We start from the raw sequence: 12,198 nt of genomic DNA, 5'->3' as shown, positions 1-12,198 counted from the left end.
CCTGACGATCGGTGCGCGCCTTTCCCCTTTCCTGCAAGGCGTTGTGGCTGTCTGTCTCTGCTCACTCGCTGGATTCTACGCCCACCGGTTGCGCCCCCGCGCTCTCCGACGAGAGCCCAGCTCTGGCCGACCAGCTCAACCTCCATGTCCGGACGCTGTTAAGCTCTCGCTGAATGGTGCCTCGTCCTTCGACTCCTTCGACAAGTTGTGTCCCGTCCTCGGACTCTTTAGACAATCATGTCGTCGATTCGTGCTGACATGGTTTAAAAACTAAGCGCTACTGCTATCACGATATCATTGCTGGGCACTTTTACAATATACAATGTCTGCACACGAAAAAACATGTGGTGTTTCTCGCGGCTTAAAATTTTGTGAGAATTTTTGGCAAAAATCTCGGCTACGAGTGCTTTAAGTTGGCTCGGCGACGAGATACATTCTCAAGTTCTCTGGGAATCCAGTCAGTTACTTTTAATGACCAGCTGTTCTTCCAATGGGCTACATGCCCGTCCCATGTACATCTCCTCTTCTTCATTTTAACTATGATGTCCTTTACCCCGAATCGCTCCCTGGTCCACTCTGCTTTCTTCTTGTCTCTTAAAGTTACACCTATCATTTTCCTTTCTATCGCTCACTGCTTCGTCCTCAATTTGAGCTGAACCCTCTTTGTAAGTCTCCAGGTTTATTTATTTCAGAAGTACTGCCAGCCTCACACATGAGGCCTTAGGCAGGGGTAGGTGATACAAAAAAGGAAACAGATATGAAGATACAACAGAAAAGGAAACACGTCACGCAGAGCTACACCATCAAGAACTGGTGCATCAAAGTAAAACGCCAGTACTTACACAATTGTAGTGGTTTACGCGTACACGTACAGAAAGAAGAAAACGTAAAAAAAACCTATGACAACAAATATCTGTTCATACACAACTAAAAAAGAAACATCATATAACGCTTCAAGAATCAGCAACATTTCAAAAATACAACGCATTGATAGGAAAAAAGTGATAGAAAGTGCAACTTAAATGGAAGCCTGTTCAGGACGCACGGTGGAATAATAAAGGGCGAAGCGCAAAGAAAGATCAAAGTCAAGTGGGTTGCTGGTGTTTTAAGATTTCCCATGAACGAGTGAACGGTTTCGCAGATCACTAGATTGGCCGAAAGAGCATTCCAATTAGTGACAGTGCGCGGAAAAATTTTTTCAAAGGATTTTGTTTTACAGGAATATTCCTTCAGTTTTTTTTTATGCTTGGAACGAGTTGATCGGTGGTGATTCATTTTTATGCACGCGTGCTTTTCTATGCGTAGCTTGTCAGGGTAAAGTAGAAACATGTACTTCAATTGATCGTGTTGCCGTCTTGCCTGCAATGTATCCAGGTCAGCTTTTTTAACAGTTCACTGGGTGACGTAAGAGCACTGTAGCGATTATACACAAACCGGATTTATTTTCTTTGAATCATTTCAAGTGTTTTAATATTTATTTGGCTATGAGGGTCCCAAACCACAGATGAGTACTCCAGGATCGGACGAATAAAAGTTTTATACGCAATAATTTCAATTTCGGGGTAGATTTGCGCAAGGAACGTCTTAGAAATGCTAGTTTCGGTAAAGCTTTCTTTTCAATGTAGGCAACATGCTCATTCCACTTAAAATCTGCACTTAATACAACCCCCAAATATTTATAGGTTTTAACAAACGATAGTTTTTCACCATTGATCGAATATGAGTGTTTCAAAGGAAGCCGCTTGCGCGTACCGGTCATAGCTACCGTTTTCTTTTCATTAATCTTCATTTGCAACACTGCACACCAAGAAGATATTTTTGTTAACGCTGCGTTTAAAAGAACCTGGTCGTTTGCACTATGTATTTTCTGATAAAAAATGCAATCATCTGCAAATAACTTGATAGAAACCGGGGTATCATTGGCAATGTCATCTATAAAAATTAAAACAAAGAAGTGGCCCAAGCACTGAGCCCTGAGGGATTCCCGATTTCACCGGTCGTGAATCAGACTGGACGTTATCTATAGAAACTATTTGATTTCGATAAGAAAGGTAGGCCTCAACCTATGACTTAATGTACGGTTCTTTAGTATAGGTTTAAGTTTCGCGAGAAGTTTTTGATGCGACACGCGATCAAATGATTCTTCGAAGTCTAGGAAAATCATGTCAATCTGGCCTTGCCTATCTAGAATCTATTTGGGTACAGAGATAATTTTTTTCGAATTTTTAGCCATCTGGAAGCGTGCGCTGTAACAGTGGCTTCTGAAAAATGATGCACAAAAACTTCGAGCACCATTCAGCATACCTCACAAGGAACGCGTTAGGTATGCTATCAATACCAGGCGTCTTTTGGGGATCTATGTTAAGAAGCAGAGACAAGATTCCTTCCTCATATATTGCAAGGTCACTTATTGGTGGGATATCATGAAGCTTTTTTGAACATGGCCTTCTCTCACCGTCATCAGTAAACACTGAACAAAAAAAAAACGTGTTAAATGATTCTGCGATAGTTTCTTTGTTAGTTACGATAGCCCCATTTACACATATATCATGAAAACGCTTCTTTTGGGGGGCAAAATGCTGCCGGAATTGCGCTGGGGATGACAGCACGAATTACCCCTGCCAAACAGGGGTAATTCAGGATGGATGGATGGATGAATGGATATGGCTAAACCCTTTAGATTGGGCGGTGGCTAGCGCCACCAAGCCGTAATATAATGAACCGAAAACTATATTTAGTTTTTTTCCTTAAAAAGTGAGTTTGAGGATTCGTACTTTGCAGTGAAGAGTTTAATTTTCACTTGTGCCTTGACTTTAACCACCAATCAGATAACCTCCTTCTAGTTAAGTCTACCCGCTTAAAGTCTATTTTGCCCTCCCGGTCCCTAAACCCCAGTGCTTTGAAAAACTCTATGCCATCATCCTGAACTATAGGGTGAAGCCCTTTACAGAACTTGATCAAGTGTTCGGCAGTTTCTTCTTCCTCTCCACACGCACTGCATACTGTGTCTACCCCTTCGTATTTGGCCCGATATGTCTTGGTTCGCAGAACTCCCGTCCTGGCCTTAAACAGTAGAGAACTACCCCGAGTATTATTATAGATCCTTTCCTTGGCAATTTCCTCCTTAAAAGTTCGATAGATCTCTAGTGCGGACTTCTTAATCATGCCCATTCTCCACATGTCAGTCTCCGTTTCCTTCACTTTGTTCTTAACCGATAGTTCTTTTTGGTTTGGCCACCTGCTGTTTTCTAAGTATTTATCAGTCAACTTCCTAGTTCGCTTCCTCCATTTTTTATCGACATTCTTCATGTACAAGTAGCTGAAAACCTTCCTAGCCCAACGCTCCTCCCCCATTTCTCTCAATCGCTTCTCAAATTTTATCTTGCTGCTAGCTTCCCTGCCCTCAAATGATGTCCATCCCATATCACCTTTACTCCCTGATTTGGTGTATTCCCGTGAGCTCCTAAAGCAAGCCTACCTATTCCACGTTGCTTATTTCTAATCTTGCTTGAACTTCTGATCTCATGCACAAGACCGCATTGCCAAACGTCAGCCCAAGAACCATGACCCCTTTCCATATTCCTCTCACAACATCATACCTATTGTTATTCCACAGTGCCCTATTTCTCATCACAGCTGCATTCCCGTTACCTTTAGTCGTCACGTATATTTCGTGTTCCCTCAGGTACTCGGTCCCTTTGCTTATCCATACGCCCAGATATTTGTATTTATCTGTTATGTCTAGCGTGACCTCCTGTATTCTAAGCTCACTACCATCGTTGTCATTGAAAATCATGACTGCTGATTTTTTCTTACTGAATCTAAAATCTAACCAATCTCCACCATTACCGCAGATGTCCATCAATCTCGGCAAATCGTCCTTGTTGTTGGCCATTAGCACTATATCATCTGCGTACATTAATGCTGGTAGTGCCTGATCAATAAGTTTTCCTTGTTTGACTAAAGAGAGGTTGAAGCCCAGTCCACTTCACTCTAATTTTGCCTCTAATCCTTGTAGGTACATCATGAATAATAATGGTGACAGGGGGCACCCCTGCCTAAGCCCCCGTTTTACCTCTGCAGGCTTGGATACCTGTTTTTCCCACTTTATAACTACCTTGTTACCTTTATAGATACCCTTTAAAAGATTAGTGACTACATGTTCCACGCCTAGTGTGTCCAGTATTCCCCACATTTCCTCTTGAACCACGCTATCGTACGCTCCCTTGATATCCAAAAATGCTAGCCACAGGGGCCTGTGTTCCTTTTCTGCTATTTCGATGCACTGCGCCAGTGAGAACATTGTCTTCCAACCTCCTGTGTTTCCGAAACCCATTCTGCAGTTCCCTCAGCACCCCCTCATCCTCTATCCATGCCCTCAGTCTTTCCTTTATAATCTGCATCGCCAGCCTGTAGACCACTGATGTCACTGTTATAGGACGGTAGTTGTTTATGCCAGCTTTGTCCACCTTTCCTTCATAGATCATGCTCATCCTGCTAAGTTTCCATGTATCGGTAACTTCACCATCGATTATTATTTTGCTCACTGCCTCTCTCAAAGCCTGCTCAGACTTCGGATCTAATGTCTTTATCAGCCTGATTGGAATGCCATCTGGGCCTGTTGATGTACTACTAGGAACCCTTTTCTCAGCCCTTTCCCATTCTCGTTGTGAAAATGGAGCCATCAGTTGCACCACTTGATTCGTCCTTGTCTATTGTGGTGCATAAAGTACTTTGTTGAAATTTTTCTGTCACCCTTGTTCTTATATATTCAATAGCTTAGTCCCCTTCTAGTCTAGCACCTTGGGCTGTAGTTAGAAAACTCTGCTCTAGGCTCGTCTCATTTCTTAGGGAGTTTAGATGGTTCCGAAATTTCGCAGCTGCCTTTTTATCTTTTTATGTACTTCTGCCACCCACTAAGCTCCCTTTCTTCTAATCTTTTCATTGATAAGAAAGGATGCATCCCTTCTACAGCTTAGAAAGTTTTCCCATTTTCTTTCAACATCTGTCGGTTCACCCCGCTGCTTAGCATGTCTTTGTTCCAGAGGCTTCCTGACGTTTTGCTATGGCTCTCTTAACTTCCTCATCCCACCAACTTTTGGGTTTGTGTCTTCTTTTCCGGGGTGACTTGTCACGCGTCTTAGCAAGCTCCAGCTCAAAGAGTCTAATTATATTCGTGTATGTCCACAGTGTCTTATTATCCTCCGTGATTACTTTCTCAATTTGTTTAGTGGCTATTTCAATTTGCCTTTCTGGATAAAAATTTTTCTGTAGTTGCTCATCTGGTCTCCTTCCCACTTTCACTGCTCTTCTAAAACTTAGCTTGATACGTGTGTGATCACTACCCAGACTTCTGGAGCCACCTTCATCTATGTGCATTCCCCTGAGCTTATCATACATCCTATGTGACATCAGTGCATAATCTATCGTCGACTGCAACCTTCCTACCTCCCATGTTATTTGCCCTTCACACTTCTCGGTACTGTTGCAAATGATCAAATCAAGCCTTTCACACATATCCATGATCATTTTGCCTGTCGGGTCGGTATACCCATCTATATCTTCTATGTGCGCATTCATGTCTCCTAGTATAATTATCTCTCACTCTCCTCCTAATTCCTCAATGTCCTTTGATATACACTCCACCATTGCCTGGTTTGCCTCTCTGGCCTTTGCTCCCGCCCACAAGTACACGAAACCAAGGAGTGTCATTTGACCTACCACTTTCCCTTTTAGCCATAAATGTTCCTTGCACTCCTGCTTGACCCTTTGCCAGTCTTTACTTTTATGAATGAATGCCCCAATACCATCCCCCTTTCTGCTGCCTTCTATTACAATATTCCCACGCGTAGTCCGGATTGTTCGGAGGTTGTTCCATGTCCCTGAGATGTGTTTCTACAAAACCTTATACCATCGGCCTCTCTTCCCTTAGCTGTTCTTCTATCTCTTCCCACTTCAGCCTGTTCCTACCACCCTGCATGTTAATATACCCTATGTCTGAAATGGCTCGGCGCTCGTGGCTACGTCTATTTATGCCCCGGACTCTACCTATCTTACATATTGGTGCCACTTTGAAATCGTATGTGTCCATACCACCTGTCAAAGAGTCTCTCTGGTTGTTTTCCTCGTTACTAGCTATCCTGCACCCCGAAGGGCTCGCTCGCCCCCCAAAAAAGTTACTGCGCGTCCTGAAAGTAGCCAACCCACCTCATGATCTAGCCGGCCATTGAAGTTAATTCTGTCTCGTTGAAAATTACCCCACCTATGCACCTCTCTGTTTATTTCTACCACCTCAAAGGCTTTCTCTCGACTCATCCGCCATATCTCTTGGTTTGCGTTGACAACCGCTCTTTGCAGGTTGCTATCACGCACCGGTACCTCCGGTATCGTGCATATCACTACCTGTACCTTATGAGAAGTGGCGCGCATGTCATCGACACCTTTCGCCAGTGTCGCTGCTAGTCCTGCTGTATCTTCATTTAAGACATTGTTTAAACCGCCTGAAATTATCACGAGGTTTCGTCTATCAGCTGTAGTTTTGAGTTTTGCGCTCGCTTGCCTCATGACTGCTTCAAGCTTGCTGGGTAACTCGAGCCCCCCTAGGCGGCGAAGTTGAAAATCCGACCCGGCGCAGGCAGCTCCGTAGACCGCCGCTAGCTGGGCAGGTCAGAAGTACAGTAGGTCGTAGTTTTGGAACATGCAGCACAGGTATTTTTTTTCTAATGAACAGAGAACAAAATTCGTAATTTGTAAAACACCTTACAATTTGTTTGCTTAAAATTTTTTTTGCAAACAAGGAGAAGACGATTGCACTTTACAATTAAGCTTTGGGACTTCCGGCACACGGCGAACGTTGTCTGCTTGGATCCCACCGTCACCCCCGCGAAAAGCTTCCGGGGGTGACGATCCCACACGCTCCAGATTCGCTCGCAGGATTTCAAGCTGGACGGTTGTGCCCTCGCGATCTCCGACTTCAGCGTAGCTCCCGCCGACTGGTTCGCCCTCCGCGGTCTCCTGATGCCGTGTAGCTCTCGCATTGTGGCACCCCGCCCTTGGACTGCTTCGACCGGATCCCCACTTTCCTATCTCCTTCTTTTTCCTCTCGTTGGCTGTCTTCTTCTGCTTCTACTTTCCTTCTATTCTTTTTATCCCTCCTTCCCCCCACCCCTATAAGGCACTGCGCCGTGTCGCCTGAAGGCAGACAGAAATTAGGTGCCTTTTTCCTCTTCATTGTAACCACTACCACCACCACCCACACGCTCCATGTTGACGTGAGCTGCGCAACGAGTGAGCGTCACGCGGTTGTTGTAACACCACAGAACACCTATACACTGGTGACTTCATGAATCACCCTGGCCTCGTTGTGAGCTGCAAGTCCGTTGATTAGCGACAAGTGACGATGCGACACCGTGCGCCTGGGAAAGGCAGCCGGCGCACCGAGTGGCTGCAGCGCATCGGATTGCGCGTATCAGATCAGCGGCGGGATTTACGAGTATGCAGTCGCCACTTTAAGCTGGAAGACTACGAACGCGATTCCGTGCTTGTTCGGCGTTGTGAAGAGGCATCCGCTCAAATCCTACGCACTGTCGTCTTTATTCCCTCCTGGTGAAAAGGTAAGTTCACGGTCGATCGGGATCGTGCGACACGCACCGAAAACGCGGTTCGCACGTGTGCAACCCGAAAATTCTACGTAACCTCGTTAATTATTACTATAACGACTGTGTCTCTTCAATGTAATGTGGTCCGCTTCGCAATAATTATATACACGCTGAAAAACTTTCGCCGGTTCGGGATTTGCAGAACCGATTATAAAATGACTGGCTGCCTCTTTGCACTATTGTATAAGGCGTAGGGCCAGTGGTAAAATGCAGGTTCAAATTTACGGCATGCATGTTATACATGATGAGCTCAGAGAAAGCCCCGCAATAGTGCAACACGTGTTCGACGGCGTTGATAGGCTACGGCCCGTTTGCTCGTGTTGTATTCATGCCGAATAGCAATAGCATGGCGTGCTAGAAAATCGTCTCGCAGTGCCGGCGTGCGAAGTGCGTTGAAGCTTATGCTTCAACTGTAGCGCATATGCTTTATTTGTTCATTTGCCGGTGTGAATGCACTTTTGTGTATGTGTAAAGGCAGCCTTGCAAGATAAAGCGTGCCGATTGATGAGTGGTTTAATTCGTCGACTGTGCTTGGGGAAATTCATTCAAAAAGATTATGGCTGCTTACAGGGAAAATTACAAGCATGCAGCTTTACGTTGTGGCATATCATGCGGGAAAACGAAGAAGCCGAGAAATATTTGCCCCACAGTGTCTATTAATTATTAAATTAATTGTATAACTGCAATACTCCATTTGTTTACGTCATAATGCATGATCACCAAATCACAGCAGTGCAACGAAACCATGGCTTCACATCTAGCAAGAACTTGGCAGCTCATCAAAAAAAAAAAAGAACTGCTAATTAGTAAAACTTCATGCAGAGTTAATGTGCTTATTCCATATGAGATGTGAAAAAACAACAACGAAAAAGCCGAAGATAGTTTTAATACCAATACAATAAACTCTCCAGCCTCTGTGAGTACTATACAAGATTTTTTTGCAGCATGTTTTTAGTACACACACATAAAACAATTTATGCTATGTATACGGAATTATTGCACATAAAATGTGTGAATGGAAATGCAAAGACAACACTTAAAACCATTGTCATCCATTGTGTTTGTGGTAAAAGAAATTGCTGCTTTTTTCAGCATCACACACTGCTCCAGAAAAGTGTCGGAGAGTGTGGCACAGTCTTGGAACGTTCTGCTAGCCAGGTTAGTCCTGCTCTGTTTCTGTACATTGGCACTGCACAAAAGTGGAATGTATATGTGTTGCATATCATTGCTGCATGTTATGGAAAATAACTGAGTGACACATTTCTTATGCAGCTACACACTGTGCAACTAGCTGATGCCAGGTAAGGCAGCTCGATTTCCGCAGCTGTATCATAATATGTTTTCCACAGATGTAACATAATATGTTAATTCTCACCACCCCATATCCAGACAACCACACAAAAAACTGTGCGCAAGGCAACCATGAGTACAGCAGCAACTCGAAAGACAGTGGAATGCCGGTCTGTTGGTAAGTTGACCTGAAGATTGAAAAATGCACGTATGAGGCATAAAATATACAGTAGCTGTTCAGTTACAGGATTCACACCTAAGCTCCTAAATAAAGAAAACTAGCAGGAAATAATGCATGATGATGAACAATTGGGCATGACACCAATCAAAGAAGTTTTGTTTATTTGAGTGTTTCATAACCATCTCAGCTATGCAGGTGAACATGACCCTGAAGGGGCTCGTTTCGGCCAATACACAGACAGCAGCTGCCTTCACCACAGAATCTGCAGTGCAGGCACAGTGCGGTGCTTCATCACATGAGCAGTAGTAGCAGCTTCAGCGGATGTTGCTTCAGTGCCACAGCTTTTAGCAGGTTTCAGGCCTCTCGGCTGCTCAACACCTGTACGAATGGATGAATCTTCTCCCACTAAAGAAAAGCCAGCTGCTGAAACATCTGTCCAAATGAACAGATCTTTTCCTGCTGAGGAAAAAAAGCCAGCTGCTGAAGTTGACGTCACATACTTGCCCTCATTCAGCGAGAGTTTCTGCAGGTATTCAAGCATTAGTCTTTGGTGGAATAACAATAAGGTTTAACTTTTTAACAATGTCAGATGCTTAGCAATTCAGTGATCTTTAACTTGTGATAGGCGTGTTGTCACCAACTACTTCGCATACTGAAACCACCACTTGAGACTGTTATTCTCTGGGGTCGTGTCTGCCCTTTCAAGTTTGCAACAAAGGAAGTTAAACCCCTTAGTTCCCTGAAACTTTTCACCTCAGAGTAGTAGTGCCAATTTATTAGAAGACAGAGAGGTCAGCCTGAGCTAATTCGCTCTAGAGTAGTTCATGACAGTTCACGTATATTAGCTAGAACTCAATTGGTCCATTCTGCAGTGCATGCTCATTTTCCCCACCTGTCTGTTTTAAAACTATACGAATGTGAAGAGGCAGTTGTATTCCTGTGAAACGCCTGCGGAGACACTTTCATGCATTACCGGGCAACCTGCAGATTTTATAATGATGTCAAGAAGAACTTGTACAATTGAATGCAGAGGCTGTTGGCTAGAAATTTTTCAGTAGTGGCCCACTTGTTGAGGGCCTTTAAAAACCCGTATTTTCATTATTCATGTTCGGTAGAACACACCCCCTCCATCCTAATTTCGAGGAGGATAGGGCAGGTCCCTAGCGCACCCTTAATTCTGGCCATGGGCCTCATTGAGGACCTGTATAAGAGACATGCACTGGGGAGCAATTGAAGAATCATGTGGATTTTCTCATCACCCTTATTTCAAAGTAGGCACACTGTTTTCTCTTATGCCGCTTTGTCTCGTATATGAGTGTATCTTATGTAGGAGTTCAACTATATAAGCAGCATTTAGAAAGCCTCTTTATTAACATTAGCTAGAAAAGAGGATTTCTATGACAACAGCAACGAAGAATGTTGGTACACAGTTGCAATTCATGATACTCTATAATACAGCAGTGTTTTTAGATGTTGCCACAACCTCTAACGAGGTAACAAAGAGCACAGGAGACCACGTTCCCCTGCTGTGAGTACGCTTAGGTCAAGCGGTAAGACTAGTACAGCAATTATGCTGATACCTATGCCTGGCTAGAACACAGCCCTGCCAATTGATTGATTGATATATGGTGTTTAACGTCCCAAAACCACCATATGATTATGAGAGACGCTGTGGTGGAGGGCTCCGAAAATTTCGACCACCTGGGGTTCTTTAACGTGCACCCAAATCTGAGCACACGGGCCTACAACATTTCTGCCTCCATTGGAAATGCAGCTGCCGCAGCCGGGATTCAAACCCGCGACCTGCGGGTCAGCAGCCGAGTACCTTAGTTGCTAGACCACCGAGGCGGGGCAGCCCTGCCGAAAGCAGTAAGACCTATTTCACATAAAAGCACAGGGTCGTTCATGAACACTTTCTCTTATTACAAGCACGTGTTTTCAGATGTTCGCCAAATAAGAAGGGGTACACTGACACGTGTACAACTACATTCTGCACAGCATCTACAACCGACTGCCACCTACCAAAATCAGTATCACAGTGGACACAAAGAAACAGTAAAATGATTTCATGTGAGACTATTTACACATTATTTGTGTGTTAATACATCAATTTATTTTGTATAAGACATTGCCAGTTACTTTATATAAGACTTACAAACAATGCTAGACTTAGCTCATGGAGTGACTGTTTTGTCATAGCATACTTCTGCTGCGTTTCCGGCTATTATTAAAATGGAGTGCACCAATTACGTTTTCTTGGTTACGAAGAGATGCACCTAAAGGGTTCTTGCGATGGTCAACTGAAGCTGCATTAGCATTTCTGCTACAGCACAATGTAATAATAAGCACCGTAAATTGAGGTATTCACCTTGCAACATGACTGCTAAAAGCTACAAGCTTTCTAGCAGTGCTTTTGCTCCTGATCCTATTTAGAATGCAACTGTCACTAGTGCATGATTAAGCTGTAGCTATTTGTCAGCAATATACTTGAATCTTTCACTACAACAACATTACCTTTATCGGCTACCTAAATTTCCTCCAGTGCACCTATATTCAATAAACACTAAGAAGTGTTTAGAGAAATTAAGGTAATCGAGACCATAAGCAATAAAAAATTGTAGTAGTATCTTTGGAGGTGAAGTAATGGCTTCAGATGAGTGATGGTAGTAGTATCTTTGGAGGTGAAGTAATGGCTTCAGATGAGTGGATGCTGACACCTATTTGATATTCTAGTGCTCACTTTACTTATTGACCTCGGCAACTCCTCTGGAAGGTTGCCTGGAGTTAGCACTGATCTTTAGATTTGTTGCAAGGTGAAATGCAAGAAGGGCAGACCATGTGGTTCAAGGACACTGGAAAGTCTCACTTTATTCGAGTCAATCTAAAAAAAAAGAAATAGGAGGCTATCTCGTATTGAGAAGATAGGGGTCAAAGGAAGCCTTGCATTGGTGGGTCTGGCTTTTTTTAATATACTTTCTGTCACACTGTGCAATGCTCCCACATGCTAAGCAATACAACACATGCTACAGGCAACATAATGATTGCGACTCAAACCTCTTCTCAATTATA

At 43.7% G+C, this 12,198-nt stretch overlaps 1 protein-coding gene across 8 annotated transcripts in view; it reads left to right on the top strand.

The window, feature by feature from the left end:
* The first annotated feature begins 6,866 nt into the window (after positions 1-6,866).
* Positions 6,867-12,198, top strand: part of LOC142775806 (uncharacterized) — a 104,863-nt gene continuing 99,531 nt past the window's right edge. For 6 of the 8 annotated variants that reach the window (XM_075877923.1, XM_075877922.1, XM_075877921.1 and 3 more), the window contains exons 1-4: positions 6,867-7,613; positions 8,751-8,816; positions 8,931-8,959; positions 9,048-9,126. In XM_075877923.1, coding sequence (XP_075734038.1) covers positions 9,081-9,126 — 46 coding nt within the window. In that variant the 5' untranslated portion in view covers positions 6,867-7,613; positions 8,751-8,816; positions 8,931-8,959; positions 9,048-9,080. Of the gene's footprint in view, positions 7,614-8,750; positions 8,817-8,930; positions 8,960-9,047; positions 9,127-9,316; positions 9,659-12,198 lie in introns of all 8 variants that reach the window. The other 2 variants (XR_012887033.1, XR_012887032.1) reach the window with 1 other exon arrangement.

This window comes from Rhipicephalus microplus, chromosome X (genome assembly GCF_043290135.1).
Source record: "Rhipicephalus microplus isolate Deutch F79 chromosome X, USDA_Rmic, whole genome shotgun sequence".
In the NCBI taxonomy this organism is placed as follows: Eukaryota; Metazoa; Arthropoda; class Arachnida; order Ixodida; family Ixodidae; genus Rhipicephalus; species Rhipicephalus microplus.
Note: the sequence above shows the minus strand (reverse complement) of the source record. Positions and strands in the feature narration are given on the sequence as shown.